At 35.8% G+C, this 19,932-nt stretch overlaps 1 protein-coding gene across 50 annotated transcripts in view; it reads left to right on the top strand.

Annotated features, from left to right (window-relative positions):
* The window catches only part of CLASP2 (cytoplasmic linker associated protein 2), a 152,730-nt gene that overhangs the window by 125,255 nt on the left and 7,543 nt on the right, over nt 1–19,932 (top strand). For 29 of the 50 annotated variants that reach the window (XR_010433805.1, XM_064669297.1, XM_064669238.1 and 26 more), the window contains 10 exons: nt 659–822; nt 2,029–2,107; nt 2,263–2,313; nt 7,383–7,526; nt 11,168–11,311; nt 11,753–11,859; nt 13,224–13,377; nt 14,095–14,323; nt 18,641–18,834; nt 19,607–19,735. Coding sequence is in view for 49 of the 50 variants with exons in the window: in XM_064669297.1 (XP_064525367.1) it covers nt 659–822; nt 2,029–2,107; nt 2,263–2,313; nt 7,383–7,526; nt 11,168–11,311; nt 11,753–11,859; nt 13,224–13,377; nt 14,095–14,323; nt 18,641–18,834; nt 19,607–19,735 (1,395 nt within the window). In the remaining variant the exon portion in view is untranslated. The remainder of the gene's footprint in view (nt 1–658; nt 823–2,028; nt 2,108–2,262; nt 2,314–7,382; nt 7,527–11,167; nt 11,312–11,752; nt 11,860–13,223; nt 13,378–14,094; nt 14,324–18,640; nt 18,835–19,606; nt 19,736–19,932) is intronic. The other 21 variants (XM_064669270.1, XM_064669421.1, XM_064669210.1 and 18 more) reach the window with 1 other exon arrangement.

Genomic DNA, 19,932 nt, shown 5'->3' with positions numbered 1-19,932 from the left:
TCTAAAAGACAAAAGTACTTCTGTGTTTTAAACACCTGCCAATCTGAAATGCATTCATCGTGACTTTTTTCCCCTCCTGTGGTGAATAATTTTGTGTTGGGATACCTGCAATAGTAGAAGAATCTTGTTCTCTTCTACAAATATTTTATGTAAAGGAATTGGCGAACTTTCATGATTTTGCAGTATTTAGTAATGTATATATTTACAATTAATATTTTGCTAAACAATTGTAGCAGCTTTTTTGGTTTTAAAGAGAAAACCTTTTTGTAGTCTTTGAGGAATATGTCAAATCAACTCAATGATAAAGCTTGAAAGGGTAAAAAATTAAGTTATACTGGAAAAATTGAGGTTGCGCCAGCCATCACAGTAAGCATTTCTTTTCTTGACAAAACTGCATGGAATATCTAATTGTCAAACTTCTACAGAAGTCAGCTAACATTTCCAATAAACTCTTGTATCAAAATCCAATGAAAAAGCAAGGCAGATTTCTTTTCTTTTCCTTTTTTTTTCTTTTTTTCCTGCTTGGCTGCAAAACACTGCCTTTCTCTGCCTTTGATTCCCTTACTGCTTTCTTCTTTGTTTGTAAGTTCAGCATACGTCAGTGTCGTTTCCTCTTTTGCCCCATCCTACCCTCTTTCCATCTTCTTCTGCCTTTTAGGTGTTCAGTATGTTTTTGGAGACACTGGTCGACTTCATCCAGGTCCATAAAGAAGATCTGCAGGACTGGCTGTTTGTACTGCTGACACAGCTGTTGAAAAAAATGGGCGCTGATTTGCTTGGATCTGTACAAGCAAAAGTTCAGAAGGCGCTTGATGTGACAAGGTAATGAGTTGTTAAGAAGTAACAACAATATAGTTGTTAATAATGGAAGAAATTAATTGTTAGAAATAAAATAAAGTTCTTAATAACAAAAGAAAAAAGTTCCAAACCCTTACTTCCAGGTTATTTCTTTGTCTTTTTTTTTTTTTTCTGTGTGTTTTATGATTCTTGGAAAAATGCAGAGCTCATAACAGATTGTGAAACTTCAGTAAATCTTGGTACTTAAGCATCTTGGTTTCCTAAGTGATTCTCAGTTGAAAGGGTCTGAGTTTTAACGCTGAAAAACTAATATGATACTACTTATCTGATTCCAAAATGTGCATCTGAGCCATGTATGTTTGTTGTCTTGCCCCGTGTTCGGTGATGTAGAAATTATGTTTAAACTTATTTATTTTGTTGTAAAAGTCTTATTGGAATATTGATCTCTCAGTGTCAGCATAACATTTAATTATTATGGCAGTAATAGGTTTGCTGTCTGTCTTCCCTCCGTTGTCCCCAGACTTCATTAATAGACTGATTCCAAAATGATCTTCATGATTTTGGGGACCATCAGAGATACCCATCCCTGTCTAGTGTTATTTCCAATTGAAAACTAAGTCTTTTAAGTAGAGTTGGAGGGGCTCTGGGACTTATTGTCATGCTCCATTCTCTGAAGTACAGGACAGTCTAAGCAGTCCAGGCCTCTGCTGAGCCTATCCACGTGCCAGATGGGCTGGGAAATCTGGGGAAGAGTATGGTGTATGTAGCTGGGAGACAGAGAATTTTTTTGCTGCTGCAGCAGACCCCTTGAGGATCATACCTGGAGATGCAGTATGGGAGAGTAGAGAGCAGAATGGAGCAGGCTAGTTTGGAGAAGTATGTGGGAGGGGTGTGGTGTATAACTTCAGCAGTACTGCTGCATATTGACTTGGGGATTGCAAAAACTTAGAATATGATACTACCATATCATTATTGTATGATTCCTTATTACTTGCATTATCTATTATAACTGTAATTGCTTTGAAGCAGGAATTCTTTTAATTTTGTCCTTTACATACCAAAATGAATGTTTCTGAAAAGTCAGATACAGTATCAGCAAAACCTGTAGAAATTTCTTTTTGAAGTACTAAAGCTTTTCTTCACTGAAAAGAGTGAGGGCTTATTTAGCATTTCTCAAAAGGTATTAAGAGAAAATTTCACATAACCTAACATTATTTTGTTTGTTTACAGGGAATCTTTTCCAAATGACCTCCAATTCAGTATTTTAATGAGATTTACTGTTGACCAGACCCAAACACCTAGCCTGAAGGTAAGACTTTTCAGGCTTGCTTTGAAAACAGAAATCTTCATTCATAGACATTTGTTTGTCTTAATATTTGAAATTGGATTGTTATTTTTGTTTTGTTTAAAAACAAAGAAAAAACAGGTTTTCAATTAGTGGATTTTGTTTTTGTAAACTTTCAGACAGTCAAGCCAGCACTACAGGACCAGCTTCGCTCTTTTTGGAGCTCAAAGGTTTTTGTCTGAATTATTGTCTTTATTCTTTAACCCTATGTGAAACTCTTACAGTGTTTTCAATAATTTTTATTTGAATGCATTCATATGCTGCTACTAACCTTTGCGAGAAACTTTAAGCATGCAGATGTTCAGTTTTAAACATGACAATAGTATGAAAATGTTTGCTACAAGAGAGATCTAATAAAACCACAATACAGTAAAAATGAGCAACAAAAATGTGGCTGCCTAACATCAAGCTGGTTATGCAAACTCACTCTATCAAGTCTTTTCTAATTTTATGTTTGTGATTTCCCAATCTTCTTTTCCTAGTTCATATATATATATATATTATTTTCCTGTGTTTGGCCTGATAGGTCTTCAGTTATTTTAAATTATTCTAATATTAATATGAATTTGAGTTACTGTGTCAAAAATCAACTCCCTCTTTGGTACACTTTTCTGAAGCAGTGTGTAGTTTTATAATTACACACATTTTTACATAAGAATCTGTAGTCCATAGACCTGTCAGCAGAACTGAAAAGTAAAAATGTGTTCTGTAATACATTTGCAGTTCCAAAGAGAGTTGATTTTAGTATAAATGCATCAAATCCTAACAAGATTTATGAGTAATGTGAAAGGGGAAATAACAAGCATATGATAACTGGCATTTTCTGCTCTATCCTGCACGAAATACAGTTTGACACTGCACAAGAATATGACTTTTCCCAAGTTATGTTGAACCTAAAGTCACATGAATATGCCTTTTTTGTCTACAATACAGTAAAATTTACATTTTTAAGCTTTTGAGGACAGTTGATACGTTGACCACTGTTGCTTCGTAGAGCTGTGTTAAAAAGGGACTGCTGTCATTTATTGAAGACAGCAAATGAGGTAGTAAAAATCAGTTTGTTGTTTAAATGAATCCTTAGAAAAAAATTATCTTGGTTTTATTTTACTTGGTTTCCTCCCCAGGAAGGTGGATTTGATGGTTGAGGTAGTCTTTTTTTTTTTTCCCATACAGTTGTATAGGTAGTAAAAGTATATTGAGCATGTTTCAAAATTGAGAATGTAGATTTGGAACAGGATACAGACTCCTACTTGACTGAGTTGGGGCAATGTTCAGGATTATTCACTGTATGGCCTAGAAGGAATTAAGAAATATGTAACACTTAGTGGGAAGACATTCTGAAAATAATTTCCGGTATTTGAGAGAGACTTCTGAAATCAAGATGTCGGTAAAAGTTACCTCTGTAGAAGGACACGTGTTAGTTTGAAACAATATCAAGAGTATTTAAAATGAATTTTTGGGACAGTAAAGTATGTTTAAGAGAAGGTAAGCTTTTTTCTAGAAGAAAGTGGTATCTCTTCCCTACTTCTGTCTTTATATGGTAACTACAACTTCAGGATCCAGACAATAAAGTTATTGAGCACAAGTTGCAGAAGTATCTATTTAATATCCACATTTTTAAATACTTTTACTAAACCCATCTTCAGTGCACCCAGATGTCTAACAGATTAATTGATAATCCTAGGGTACTACTCCAATTCTTGAAGTCTTCAGCTTTTGTTCTTTGATAAATTATCATCTTGTTTCACAGTGTGCCTTTGGGCAAGGAATACTGAGAAGCGGCAGTCACTGTGACAGGAAAAAGTCAGAGAAGGGATTTTCAGCATCCTTAGAGATGGTCAGATATAAGAAGGAATGGTATATCAGAAATTTGTGCCGTGGAATGATTGCCTTCTGCAAATTACTTTTTCCTCTGGTTTTCACATGGTAGTAAATAATCATGACCCTTTGGAGCAAACCATCATTATCATTCTTACCCTTAGAAACACAGCTAAGTCTCAGACAATAAAACTTGGGCTTTTAGAGCGGCCACAGAGGTGGATTTGGATAGCTAGGCAGTAAGAGGACCAACCATAAAGAAGATAGAACTCCACTGACCAAATCTGCAGAGGATCCAGCGTAATGTACTGTGGAGTATCTGTCTTAGTTCTGTGGTAATTTTACGTGTAGATGTGGTGAAAACTGCTGAAACTCAGCTTAGAGATGTCAGATGCATATATCTATTTCAGTCAAATGTATAGGTGGGCATAGGAGCCAAATGTTCTACACGGGATATAATCTGTTAAGCTTATTTTTGCAGGTGCAAAACATACAGTTTCCAAAGAATGAATGTTGTCCTGAAATGCACTTCCAGTCATTTTTCTTGGCTTGAATATCAGATGGCTCAGACTCAGTGAGGAATTGATTTAAGCATTGTGACCAGAGCTCACATTTCTGAATCCCTCTTTCCTTTGAAAGTACTGATTTATTGACAAAGGTTTTTGCCGCAGTTGGATCAGATTTTCTTTTTTTACAAAGTCAGTATTAAAATTTCTGAATTAAAAGAAAACAACCAACCAATGACACAGATTTGCAGCAGTGAGAGAGCCCTTCAAAATTCACCTTTAGTGTACCTTTTAGTAATTTTGTTAAATAATGGCAGAGGCAGTCACTTTTTAGTATCCAGTAACTCGGAGACAGACACCTGGGGTGTAAGCAGACTGTTTTCAGGTTTGAGGAAAGCAACTTCTCTGTATTCCTTTCTCCTTTTTTCTTTTTTTACTGTTACATGAAATGTTTCTGTTCTCTTACCCTTATGTAGCAAAAGAAACCCTGTACATCTCACATTTTTCACAGGACAGAAAAACAATTTATCCTCTAGCACTGACTGTAGTATTCTTACAGTAGTTCCTGAATCTCTGGAGGTAGTTGCACATATTTTTGTGCCAGAACTTATTGTTTCATTATATGTGAAAGATATTTATGAAGCACTTTAATTCTATTTATGTCTGATCTATTTTTTTGTGAGTCATAGTGCTAATTGTGACTTGATCTGTATGTATTTCATCTCACTTACTGCAGCAGTGCTGTTCTTAAACAAAATGCCTGTCTGTGTTATATACTGTACAGGAAAAATGCCTCAGTGTTTATAGTCCAGCAAAAATGCAGTAAATTCAACCTAGAAGAGTACAAAGAACGTCAGGACAGTATTAAGCAACTTCACAAAGAGTGGTTTCAGATTAATGCCAGATATTCATTGTAAGAATTTTAGAGATGCTTTCATTGCAGTCAAAAAAATTTTCATCTCCTCTCAGAAAGATTAGATGGATTGTTGAAAGAGAACTGTGCTAGACTTTTTATTCCTGAATTTCAGTTCTGTACATCTTATTGTAATAAGCAAAATATTGGTTATATTGTAAATATTGGCAAAAAATATTGGCAAAAATACATCTAAAATAGATTCACTGCTCTTATGGAGTTTACTTCAGGGTGGGTTTTTTTGTCTGTAATAATACTGTTTCATTGTATGTGAGCATAGAAAAGTGTAGCCCTTCTAGAATTTCTTCTCTGAAAAACAATTGGTGAAAAACACTCTTTTTCAAAATAGCTCTCAAATTTAGCTTTGGGAATGTGTCTCACTGTGAAAAGCTTTATTAGTGTGAACTCTCTCCATTCTTCTTCTGTTCAGTGCTCTTCTCTCTCCTGAGAGCCTCCGTCTTTCCAGAAGTCTGTGCAATTTCCTCAGGGAATAGTTTAAACACTAAATAATACTCCTCTCTCAGATACAGTACTTCAGAGTTTTTTCAGTGGGAGAAATGCCTCTGGGTGTTCTAAGTGTTACAGCTCTTAAGAGCAATTTTTTGGAAGTGTTATATTAAATATATTTATGTCCTAAACAGTGAAACATAGTGTTGTCATAATGGTTTCACTTGGTAATGTAGAAATTTTAACTACTACTTCATATTTGGGAAGTCATGTGGCCTAAGGTTTTTTTGCTCCAGAGGTGTTTGTGGTTTATTTTTTCCTTGGAAAGAATCTAGCAAATAGTGTGGGTTTTACTGCATTTGTTGATATTGATCTGCATAAGATGAAAGCCTCCAGCTGTTACTTGTTGTGTAACTTCAAAGTTGAGCTTTAACAGCTGCTTTGAAAATGAAGTATTCATTATTAATCCTCATGTGTGTGCCAGTGTATCTTGAGTTTTTACTAGCTTGCAAGTTTCATGACCAAGAGAAATTTCTGAATAGCTTTGCTCAGAACAGTTGTACTACAAGCCATGAACAATCAAAGATACACCCAGAACTGGTTTGGTTTCTGATTATGATGGATGTAGGTGTCTCCCTCCTGATAGGTATTTCTAGTTCACTGTAATTACTAGTGGAAATTAAAGCAGCCAAGTCAAATAGGTGACCTAAATAAATGTTCACCACTTTTGTTGGTTGGGTGACAAATCTCTGAGGCAGCAGGAGTTGAGGAGGTAAATATTATAGGGGCATAGTAGCCCTTTGCCCAAGTAGGGCAGTATTGGAGAAACTAGAGAGAGGCTGGGATGTACAAAACAGGGATTCTGCATAAGGAGTAGAGGGAGTTAGTGGAGTAAAAGAACTGTGATAAACCTTAGATAAATCAGGGAGTACAGCAGCTTTTCTGTCGTCCGGGTGAATCCATGTTTCTGTCTTCTACATATCTTTAAAAAAAGTGTGCACGTGACACCCCCCCCCCCCGAGTCTCTTCTAGAAATTCCATTCCACACCTTCTTAGTATTTAATGGGAAGATTCCTGTGGCTTATTCCCAAGGACAGTGACTGCTCGACTCTGGTGTTTTATAAAAAAGTACTGAGTATTAACTACCTAACTGCTAGTGGGAACTAGTAAGAGCTGATTATTGGTTCATCAAATGATACTCATTTTTCATTTTAGTACTTGAAAAAAGTTCATAATAATTCTGAATAAATCTTTTCTTTCTTTTTTTTTTTAAATACAAGCTTCTGCATATGCAGTGATTTATGTGTCTTTTAATTGCAGTGAAATGTAAGCTTTCTATGAATATTTGAATTTCTATGGAATAACTCCCTTCTTCAAATGTTTATCCACTTGTAAATTGATTTGTTATAAGAAGTTTTATATCAATGCTGAAAACATGTCTAGTTTAATTAGAAAAAAAGCAGTCTTTATTTTAGGCAATACTCCACTCTGCAAGCACACTTTTTCTTGTAGCACACCATTTTTACTGTCCACCTGACTCTGTTTCTCTTTGCAGGTTAAAGTTGCAATCCTAAAATACATAGAAACTCTTGCACAACAGATGGATCCAGGAGATTTTGTTAACTCAAGTGAAACGAGGTTAGCAGTGTCTCGAATCATCACCTGGACCACTGAACCTAAAAGCTCAGATGTTAGGAAGGTATGTTTGTTAATGTGTCCTTAGCATTGCAGTACATTCCAAGTACCTTGGCAAATTAGAGAAGGTGATATTTCTTGCCTAAACAAAAAAAAAATTCCTTTAAAAGCAAACTTATTTCTTTCATAGAGAAAAGATACTTTTATATGGTTCTCAGTAAATGCATCTATTTTTTCTGTATAAAGCATCAAAAGTGAAAAAGTAGATTTTTACCAAAAAAAGTAAAAAATTTTAAATTAACGCATCTTGAAACTCTCCATTAGGGTTATGTTTTCATGTATGTTAATATGTTGAGATTGTTTCATAATACAAGGAATAACTTTTATTTCAAGCACTATCTAGTATCAAAATTTCTTTTCTATACAGTTTTTATATTACTTCAGAGACCACCCTCTGTGATGCTAATAGCACATTTGTAACCAGAGTGAGTGGTAAATTTGGTAGCAAACTTGGTCTAATCTCTGTTGAATTTTCTCAAGTCCTTTGTGTTTAACAAAGATAGGTAAATAGCTGTTGAACCTTTGACAAAAGAAAATTTGTACTTTAATAAGGTAGCGTCAAAGGTTTGTTCTTGTAGTGCTGCTATTCCAATGCAAAGCTCCTTTTTCCATCTAACGTTGTGAAAATTAATATTTGTGAGCTACACAGATATAAATGTACTATTAATACAGGCTTTGGAAAGGGTTTCTAAATAGTACTTCAGCTTACAGATAGCTAACATTTTCTAACTTTGTTTGCAGTTTGGTGGAATTGAGTTTTGTTCTGATAGTCACCAGCCATTCTTTCATAGCTGCCATTGCCAGCATGTTAACACTTTTTGAAGGCTACATAACCATACTAACTTTATGTCTCATCAGTGCAAGTGTCTTTGACACAGAAAACTAAAAATAAAAGTAACTTCCATGGCTTCTTGGTATCTAGAATGCTTGTAATATTCACTGAAAAAAAACACAGGAGGGTTTATATTTGAGATACTGTTTTAGTCTTTCACTTCTTGTATAACTTTGTGAGTATGAGAAAGCTGTAATATATTATATCCAATGGACTTTTCTTGCCTGATATCATGTTTAGTGACATATAAAAGACCATAAAACAGGAGGAGAATTGAAGCAGCACTATCTTCTAAATCAGTGAAGTTTTAGTACTAAGACACGTGGCAAGCTGTCTTATCTGATGGTTCATATGTCTAATAAGCATTTTTATGTCAATAAGTAACTGAATCATGGAAAGAATTGCCAGTGAGTTTAATCGTCTGGAACACCTTAATTATATAAGTTTTCTCATTTTATTTTTTCTTTCCATAACACAACTGTCAGAGGCAACTAGCGGCCAAAATCCTTTTATAACTCTTGACAATAAAATTTTACCAATAAGAAGTCAAAAGAGTTATTCTGATTATACAAAATATTTCCTTCTCTTAACAGGCTTCTCAACCTGCTATTACAGGCTTTTTAATTTTACTTAGTTTAATAGACTTTATAGCGTTTAGTATGATTTCTTGAAATAACAAGCTTTTCCCAAAGTACTTCTGTATAATTCAGGGATTTGGTTTTTTCATTAGTAAAAACATTTCCAGTGCCAAGTATTGTGAAAAATCTTAGTTTATTAGTCTGCAGTTGGGCGCTTCTGGTGTAGTTCAGTGACATGGGACTTCTTGCTGGAAGGTAAAATTGTGTTTCAGAACACAGATTTCTTCTAAGATTAGAATGCTTCTGGAAAGAGTTAGAATCTTCTTAGAGTTCTTCTAGAAGAAAACAAAACCAAAGAAATACTTCTAACCCTTACTGCAGTCTTTAAAGTTGATCTCTGTATGACTGAAATATCAAGAGAGAGCTTATGCTGAGGAGAAGAAAAACTTCCCAATACTCTAAAATGTATATAATACTCTAAACGTAACGAAGTTTCTGTGTTCAGGAAAAAAGGGAGAAAACATATAATTGCATAGTTGAAAACCTTCTATGAGTCAGTATTAATTTTGATGCTTTGGACAGAGCTTCATTTTGGGCAGACACGATGGTATTGTTTTCTGATATGACCCTGGACTGTCCATTGTGTCCTTTTATTAGCAGCTTAAATAGACACAGTGTTATGGATTGGAGACTGGATAACAGGACAGAAAAAGGAAAGTGGTAATTCCCAAACCTTTGCTCAGTTGATGAATTTGTTTTGATTTTGCTTTGTGTCAATTTTGATTAAAAGACTGACCATGAGAAATAACAAGGACAAGAGAAACATCAAAGACAGATTGCAGAGGGCATTCACGGTGATCACTTAAAGGGAAAGCTTGTCACAGGGAGAAGGAAATAAAAGTTGAAGAAAACAGCTAGTCACGAGTATGGAAAGATAATTTGTGGCAATCTGACATGCTCGGATTTTTGTCGTTAAACTTAATACTGAGATGTGTGCAGGTATGTGTTCTCATACCTTGGCTTTCCACTTTTAATTAAAAAATGCTACAGTTCATTGCTCTGGAAGCAAAAGGAGGGAAATAAATGTCTAAAAGAATTTTCTAAACTACTTGCTTAGAGTATGTTGCTGCTTAAGCAGGCTGCCTATAATTCTGTCTCACATGAGGCGCTGGTTCTCTCCAGTGCATGGCAGACCTTGGTGGTGAGCTGTATAAACTACACATAGCTGGTTAATCTTACAATCAGAGTTTCTTACTACAAAGAAGCTGTTAATTCTCGAACTTTCTCTAGCACTTCTTTGCACATTAGTTTAGTTACGATGTTTGTGACACTATCCAGTGAATCTTCATCAAACTGTACAAACTCTACTAATTTATGCAGTAAATATTCCTTTACTAAAGGAATACAACCATTGTATAGCTTACTGTGTTGCTTTGTTAGTGAAGAGCAATGATTTTTTTTTTCAGGTAAAAAAAATATATGTAATAAAGCATGCTGTAGAAAGAGCATGGTGTTAAAGATGAACTGATAAAATTGAGGGTGTGGGAGGTGACATCCAGTGGACTACAGACTTAAGTTGAAAACTTCAGAATACGTAGTCAGCTAAATGTTTGCCTATCCTTTAAAATGCTAAAAGGAAGCAGAGTGGGAAGTGGGGGCAAGGTTAACTAACTAATTTGGCTGTAGGATACATTATAAAGAGTATCAAGTGCTGTGATCACTACAATCTTGTTCCAGTCAGGGTGTCTTGTTTGTTTGGGATATTTTTAATTTCTAAAGTGGTAACAGTTCCTTTTCAAGTTAGTGTGTTGATTAGCTATGATCTGGAATTGCTACTTTCAGTACTCAGGAGAAGGGAGCACAGGCTTGTTCCTGCCTGGTGTGTTCCATTTCTTTCTTTAAACTTGTTCAGCTTCCCAAACCCCTTAAAAGCCATTTTGCAAATTCCTTCAGTATTTTTTTACTGATGAGAGATCTGGGTTAGGGGAATTGAAAAGTGCATTTCTGAAAGACTGCTTGTTAAAGTTATTGTTGTGTGCCTGAATTTATCAAAATCAGAATTTCAGCTTACCAGCAAATATGAATTGCTTTTGTTCATATCTATTAACATCTTTATTTAAGCTTGATCAAGACTTAAGTCACATTTTGTAATTACCACTCATTATACATTTCTTGCTGATAAAATTACTTTGAAACTCTTAATTAATGTCTTCAATTTGGATTTTCTTCTTGTAGGCTGCACAGTCAGTGCTGATTTCCCTTTTTGAACTCAACACTCCAGAGTTTACAATGCTATTGGGTGCTTTACCAAAAACATTTCAGGATGGAGCTACAAAGCTTCTCCATAATCATCTCCGGAATACAGGCAATAGTGGTCAGGTATCTTCACCTCTATTACTATTCTTTCTAAAGTTATTGATGTTTTGAACATAAGCACATTTCAGTAGAGTTATTTATGAGAGCAAGAAGGTTGGTAGAGGAGGAAAGGTAACCCAAATCTATGTAGAAGCCCATCTTAGTAGCTGATACCACTCTTTATGGAATGCCTTTTCTTGTTCCTGTAGAATTAAAGTTTCTTAGTCTGTATTGCTTCCAGGTGACTTATTAAGTTTGAATGTGCTTTTTAAGAGTAGCTTATCTTTTACTTTCTAATTTCAAAGTTAACACAGGATTAAAGTTGCTAGTAATTGTTTAGCCAATCCAAGAAATTAATAGAAGCTCTTTAAATGTTTCTGGGCACTAGAAAATAAATACAATAATGTAAAAAGGGAAGCTGAAGTCCTACTGGAGTATCTCTTCTCACCTCTCCTCCTTCTCCAGGGATCGATGGGAAGTCCTTTAACGAGACCTACTCCACGCTCCCCAGCAAGTTGGTCAAGTCCTCTCACTTCCCCAACCAATACATCGCAGAACACTTTGTCACCAAGGTGATGTAGGCTGGTGGTGTTACCGTTCTGCATCTAGGTTTTCATTGCACATTATCCAAAGTTGTAACCCCGAAGCATGAAGAAAACTTGGCACAAAATGACAGATGCTTAAAAATAGTCACCTTTCCTCCGTAGAATGATAGCACAGTGAACTAATAGTACATTGACAAGTGCCAAAGCTGGCCTTAGGTGGGAAAGGGCTGTGCATTTTGGTATGCAAATGGATTACCAAGAGAAGGAACAGAAGTATTCACCTCTGACAAATGTTAGAATATGTCAGCTGAGTGTCGTGGTTAAATTCCAGTCAACAACTAAACCCCACGCTGCCACTCACTCCCCCTATCTCCCCAGGATAGGAGAGACAATCAGAATATAAAAGTGAGAAAACTCAGGCAATTTAATAGGTAAAGCAAAAGCTTCTTGTGCAAGCACAGCCAAACAAAGAATTCATTCACCTCTTCCCATGGTGGGCAGGTTTTCAGCTGTCCTCAGGAAAGCAGGGCCCTATCACTTGTAACAGTGACTTGGGAAGACAATTGCCATCACTCTAAACATCCCCCCTTCCTCCTTCTTCGCTCTGTTTTATATGCTGAGCATGACTCCACGCAGTATGGAACATCCCTTGGGTCTGTTGGGGTCAGCTGTCCTGGTTGTGTCCCCTCCCAGCTCCAAGTGCACACCCAGCCCCACTCACTGGCAGAGCTGTGTGAGGAGCAGTAAAGGCCTTGGCTCTGTGTAAGCACTGCTCAGCAGTAACTAAAACATCCCTGAATTATCAACCCTATTTCTAGCACAAATCCAAGCATAACCCCCTACCAGCTACTATGAAGAAAATTAACTCTTTCTCAGCCAAAAGCATCACATTGGGTCATGAAACCAGACTTAATATTGAGGAGAATAAAGAATTAAGAGTTTTAAATGGTTTTTGTGGTACCAATCTTGCCAGTGAAGTGGACTTTGTAATTTTGCTTTTACCAGTCGACTTCCTGTTGAGTTTTATCAATCCTCCTTACTTTGGGACTTCCTTCAGAAAGATGATGGTATAAAACTTCCAGGTGTTTCATACTCAGCAGAGTGAAAAAGCAAAAGAAGTTCGTTTATTCAGGCAGATGCTGCTACACAATGTAGCCTTTCCCTTGGCTGCTTCTTCTCAGTGCTTTCTGTCAGTGGCAGTATACCTGCTAAGACATACCATAATACAGTTTTGTATTGTGGAGAGCCAGATTGATTTCTTAATGAGTTTCAAGAAAAGTGATAATTTTATTAATACCTCTTGAGTCTCTGTAGTTGTATGCTAATGTGATTTAAAAATATGAGGTCACAAAATAAATCTTAATTCCTGTGTCCTTCTTTGTGGCCCACAGTGCATTTGACTATGACACTGAAAATATGAATTCTGAAGATATTTACAGCTCTCTTCGTGGAGTCACTGAAGCCATTCAGAATTTCAGTTTTCGTAGTCAGGAAGATATGAATGAGCCTGTAAAACGAGATGCTAAAAAAGATGATGGTGATTCGGTGAGTATTTAAACTCAGTGCATCTTGGTATCAGCAAACTAAGCCAGTGTCTGATTGATTACAGATGATAAAGCATCTGTGTCAGGAGGTTTATGTCTTACGACTTCTGAAATTGAATGTTTCTTCCAAATTGAACTTCAGAGCTTTAGAAAAATATGTTCCTAGTCTTGAACCACATTTTGAAAATGTGAATACTAATTCTAAGTAGCACTGCCTGTTTATTTTAAAATGTTAACAGATTAAAAACAGATGATCTTGCAAAACAACTGGAGTTCAGTTTTTGAGAAGCTTGCACCCTAATATATGTTTTCCTGAAGGTTTTATTTATTTTTTATAAAACCTGTGGGTTTTTCAGTGCTACGTGCAGTGTTTAAAAATTCTGCTTCTGTGGAACTTTGGCTTTCAGATTTGTTGAGCTTGCCAAATATGCATATGCTTAAACACATTTTTAATTAATTTGCATCAGACTCGTGAGATAAAATACTGACAGCTGTTGCTAGTTCATAATTTTTTTTTGACTATGTACACTTTCCTTTTTTTGGTTTTTGGTTTGTTTGGGGTTTTTTGAGAAAAGCAAAGTTTAGGGAACTGTTTCGAAGACTTCTTATTTGGAGGCTAGTTTGAAATTTGTAAGCTTTTGCTACGTAAATGAATTAGTAATGTAGTTAGTTGAAAGGTATGTCCATTTCATATGTTCATATAATATTTCTCCTGCAGATTTGCAGTGCTTCTGGAATAGTAGACATACGAGCAGGAAGTGGTGTGAGCGATACAGGTCGGACAGCCCTTGATAACAAAACGTCATTACTCAACACAATGCCTCCCCACTCCTCACCACGCTCACGAGATTATAACCCATACAACTACTCTGATGGTATTGGTCCATTTAATAAATCTGCTTTGAAGGAAGCCATGTTTGATGATGATGCAGAGCAGTTTCCTGATGGTAAGCTTCAGATTACATTCTGTGTTGGGAGAAAAATTATGAGATTTTCCATCTTCGAGTTCGATTTCTGAATTTATTATTAGCAGTGTATGTGGTGACAGTGCCACTTCTTTGAGAGGTTGTTACAAATACTGTATTTTGAACTAGTTTACTTGTTAGTAATCCATTTGAGTTACATTGTTGGATTTCCTGGTATTTGTAGAGATTAAGGGCAAAAAATTAGGTAAATACTGAACTATATTGTACAATAACTTCTGGTAGCACATCCTGTAGCAGTATTGTCAGTATAAACTTACTTCTCAGATTGCTTTATGATTGAAATTTAAAGGGGGAGGGTGGGGAAAATATTTACAGCAAGGAAGTAAAACTGGATCAAACCAGTTAGGGAATGAGGTGAAAGATTAAGTATTTTGTTAGTAATATATTTGTATTTGAAACATGACATTGGCATTTTCTATTGACTAAACATTCTTTTAAAACAAAACAAAACAAGCAGGCTTTTTGCCAGGAAGGTGGTTCAGTTAGCCCATGTAAATCCAGGAACTTGGGCTGCTGTTTCGGAAGATTCTAGAGCCTCCTTATAATATTTATCAGTATATCTTTGGGTAATTTTTTGTATCTAAATGTTGGGAAGGTTCCAAAGTAATAGTACTATCATTATTTTAATAAGCAGTCGATGGTTCTCATAATCTGGTATTCATTGATTTTGGTATTTGGTATAGCTTAAGTAAATGTATTTCCTAATAGTGAGGGACAAATTAATTTTCCCCTTTCTGCCTGTTTTGCTTCTGTCATCCAGATGTGTTTATAGAAACTGTTGAAAAACAAAGTTATTTTCTGACACGGTGTTTTCTTCACTATTCTATAAGTCTTTAGGTTTGCATTAAATAAAAAAAATCCAAGTAAGATACATTACTCTTTGTTTTCTGTTTTATGAAGAGGCATATAGTATAGCCAATTATTTTCTGAAAAAGACTGAGGGAAAGCAAGTTTTTACGAATCATGTCATGCACATATTAATAATTAAATAGCTTTGCCATGCACATACAGGGCCAGTTAATGATTGAGATTCTGTATTACAGGGATCCCATTTTACATGGGGGAAGCATCTTTATACCTTCTGACAACTTATTTTTGGATATTGCATTAAACCAAATGCAGTCTGTGTTGAGCCAGCATGATCTGGTTTTGTAGAAACTCATGACTGGCTGGAATGAAGCATCCCCATCCAGTATTAGTTTGTCCTGGCTGGAGAAGTACTGCAGTGCATTATTTAGGTCTTCTTTTTAATAGATCTTAATAAAGTACTTGCTTTCATTCCCGTGTTCACCCTTAGTATTTAGTTATATCATGTCCATTTTGTCATTTGTGTGTTGTTTTTAGAACTTTAGAACTAAGATAACTTGGAAGAAGTCTTCATGAGAAAAGACACGCTTGGCAAAATACTTTGTGCTTACAGTTCCTCAGTTGGGAGTTACATGCTTTTCCCTAAACCTAAAGGGCTCATTGAACATCAGATTTCAGTTTTCAGAAGCTCCAGAGAATTGCTGCCTGTTCATGACAAAATTTTGTTAGTATTGGACTCCCAGCTATCCTGTTGTGTATTACTGGGAGAAAGATGTGGAACAGGGATAGATGGGAAAACCTTAGCTACTGATATAGTCCTGTCAGCAGCACTGGGATACAAACGTCTATTCTGCAGCTGGTTTGTCTAGAAGTTGAAAATTTCCAGTAGAGATGTCACGGTGTAACTTCACATGACCATTTGAGTGCTTTGCCTCTCTTACCATAAAAAGGTTTTCAGAGTAGCAGCCGAAATCTTCCAACCACTTGCACTTTGTTTTTTCCCCAGGGGAAATGCTGAAGCATAGGGAAACCTGGCTTTCAAAGTCACTTCCAAACTCCTTAAAAGCAGTTCCCAGTGTCTGTTTGAAAAACAGTGTTCTTCTCTGAAGAAACTATTTATTTTAGCTTATTTCCATGGATTGTGTTTTCCAAACATTTTCCTTTTTACCTGCCACTTTGTATATGGGCTTAAGATTTTTGCTTTTTGTGTCTCGCCTTACACTTAGCATCATTTTTTCTTTCAGACCTTTACTCTGATTTATCATGATAATTTTCAGTTTTTATCCTGTTCTCCAGAATGTTTGCAGTTGCTTTTAAGTTGATGTCATCTGCATATTTTATATTCATTCTATACTATTTAACAAAAGCATCAAACAGAACCAGGCTCTGCACAGACCTGAGCAAGGACATCACTTGTATCCCCCTAGATTAATAGAAAGCCATTTATAGTCCAGTCACCCTGCAAGTAATTCATCAAGTTTTGCACCAGCTTCATTTGCTTTTGCTTTTTGCAAACACGGCCACCATGTTTGCATGCCTTTTGTATTAAGATGCTATGGGTGACAGTAGGAAAATCTTTCCTAAACTGAGGATATAGCTGTATGTTCCCTTTGAACCCCTACACTGTTTATCCTGTCAAAAAGATATTATTTGATTGGTTTGAGAAGAGCTCTTCTTCATCAAATATTTAACTCTCTAATGCATAGTTTAATTAATTCAAATGAAGGAACTGCGTCTGCTCTTGTTCATTTGTGGTTTTTTTTCTTTCTGAAAAAAATTTTGAGAGTAGACTTTGAACATGACTTTCCTGCTTCTCCATTCTTATCTGGAGAATGTTTGGAAATCAAACACTAGGTGCGAAGTCATACAAAGGAATGGAAAATACAGGCTGTGAAGGCACACCCTTCTTGGTTATCTTCATGTTTTTCAGGAATTTCAGTTATTTCCTCAACTAATGAAGCTTCTTTCCTCCCCTTCCTTCTGCATGGGCATGGCTGCTACATTCCCCTGTCTTTACCCCTTCCCTCCATTCATTAAAGATGACACCACAGTGAAAATACTTTATTTAAACTGATATGGGTAGTTTTGCTAATTAAGTGGCAATATGCATTCCCTGAAATAGGATTTGCTATAGCTGTAATCCTCACAGTTTGGTAGAATATGCATAATAGTTCTGGCAATAAAAATAATGATCTTGATTCTGTAAAAGCAATTGTCCATTCTGCTCATCTCTGCTAATTAATAACTCACCTAATGCAACTTCACTCTGTCCTTTAGTCAAGCATTAACCATCCATTAATATAGAGATAGCAGAAGTGCTTGCAGTTTGCTTTCAGGTGCTTGTGCTCCTGTTTATTCATGCAAAACACAATGCAAATAGGAATGTGGGGTTCAAAAACAGCATGATTTTCATGGTAACTGACGTGTGATTTTAAGATACTTGATTCTATGGTATTCAGCTTTTTTCTTTGTGCAAGTGCTTTGTACAGTATTTACAAGTTACAGTATTGAATACAAGATGTTCAAGGGCTGTGGTTTCTCAGTATATGATATAATTAATTTGTTATGGAGAATGTATTTTGTGTGTTAATAAATGGAATCATTTCAGAAAAGATGCAATGCAGGAACATGTGCATTTTATTCCAGAAATTTCAGACTGTTTCCAGAAAAAAAAGCATGTTTCTGTTAAGTCTCAGTGCAAAGATGGAAGCTATATGCTTTTCTTTCTTACAGGCTAAGTGGGTCTCAATGATGGAATAAAGGCAACAACTCGATATTTAATTTTCATTAAGACTCATTTTTAAATTTCGTGACTATTTGCAGATACCTTTGTTTGAAGTCCAGTGTTTATAAATATGGCATGTGTCACCAATGCATTTGTCCATCATCATAGAATCCTCTCTAATCAAAACTAAAATCCAGGGCCATCTCGTAATTGCTTGCTATTGGGAATCTCCAAAGGACAGATGGCCCGATTTGCTTTTATTTCGGCTATTTTGTACCAAGCACCATTGTTGTACATTTTTCCCCCCATCTTTGTGTTAGCAGCCTAGCTATTGTTGTGGGATCATGACTTACAAAATGCTAAACAGTTCTGTAATACTAACAGAGAAAAGACAAATTTTTCATCTTGGATGGAAGGGGCGTATGGGAAAGGTGGCTCTTCAGTGTAGGTCAGATTTGGATACTGCAAGCATAAAAACTCTAGCAGTAAAATAGCCTGCAAGGGTTTGCTTTTTTCGCAATATCATTGTAGGGGTTTTTGGTGATTGTAAGCTTGTTCAGGAATGTTGGCTGTACTGAAAAAGTGGTAGCCAAATTGCAATTTTTGCAGACAAATTTTGGGAAAAAAATGGGAGCATGCTAGAAAGCCAGCTAGCCATCGTAGAAAATATTCTTCAGTTGTACAACATGCAGTAATATTTATTTGCAGTTATCCAGGAACTGTGTCTGTGTATTCCTTTTTGACAGAGCCTTCCATGGACCATTCCGATCTGGTTGCCGAGTTACTGAAAGAGTTATCAAACCATAATGAGAGAGTTGAGGAAAGAAAGGCTGCCCTGTACGAGCTCATGAAGTTAACTCCGGAAGAGTCCTTTAGTGTTTGGGATGAGCACTTCAAAACAATACTACTTTTGCTGCTTGAAACTCTTGGAGATAAAGAGGTAAATTTAGATTAACCCAGTGAAGAATGTTAACAAAGCACATAGCTTACTTTCAGTATCTTTAAAATTTGAAAGGGCACAAACTCCAATGAGTGTTTAAAAAAAAAACAAACTGTGGAAATACAAAAATGTCATGAAGTCTCAGAGCTCTGATGGTGAAAAGGGCATCAGTGATACTTACCTTCTTTAGTATTCCTATTTGTTGATTCTGACACGATAGTTTGAATGAAGTGTTTTTTCACTGGGCTTCAAAGCTGGCCTGTTAATAGCCTCTGAAGGAATCTAGAGTATCAAAACATCATGTGTGGCAAAGCATTTAAAAATATATTTCTAAAACACAATAATGCTTATTGTTAAGAGACTGAGTTCTATGTAATTGTTCTCTGCAGAGGCCATGTGTTTGAAATTACTGAGGATCAAAAAGACACTAATGCTTGTGTTTAATTTTTTAAAAAATCATATACAAAAATGTATTTGCATGACAGTTTTGTCAGCCCTCGTGTTTGCAACTTAACTTCTAGGTAGCCTAGATAATTCAAATTAGTTTAGCAGTGTGTTTATAATATGCCACCTGAATTTTCTCCAAAAAACAAATTGAGAAGATTTTTTTTCCTAGTTTTATTTGTTAACAAAAAGTTCAGACTGTATATATGTGCAGAGCATAACCTGACATTTTTCCATTATTAAAGACTTTTTCAGCAGCTCAACAAATGTTAAAGCATTTGTCTGTTTAAAGATACATAACTCATTTAATTTCATATTGAATCTTTAGCATGCAATTAGAGCTTTGGCTCTGAAAGTTCTAAGAGAAATTCTAAGAAACCAGCCAGCAAGGTTTAAGAATTACGCAGAGCTCACGATCATGAAGACATTAGAAGCACATAAGGATCCTCATAAGGAGGTTAGTAATCAGTTATTTCATTTGTTTAAGGTTATGACAAATTATTACAAGATGAAACAGCTGTCCAGAAAATGTCTAGCTCTTACTGAGGAAGTAATTTGTTTAATAATAGGCATATTATTATATATTTAACATGGGTATGCAAGAAAAAAAACCAACCTGCAGTTTTAAAAGTGCTCAAATGGTTAATATCAGCC

The sequence above is a fragment of the Pseudopipra pipra genome, chromosome 1, assembly GCF_036250125.1.
Source record: "Pseudopipra pipra isolate bDixPip1 chromosome 1, bDixPip1.hap1, whole genome shotgun sequence".
In the NCBI taxonomy this organism is placed as follows: Eukaryota; Metazoa; Chordata; class Aves; order Passeriformes; family Pipridae; genus Pseudopipra; species Pseudopipra pipra.
Note: the sequence above shows the minus strand (reverse complement) of the source record. Positions and strands in the feature narration are given on the sequence as shown.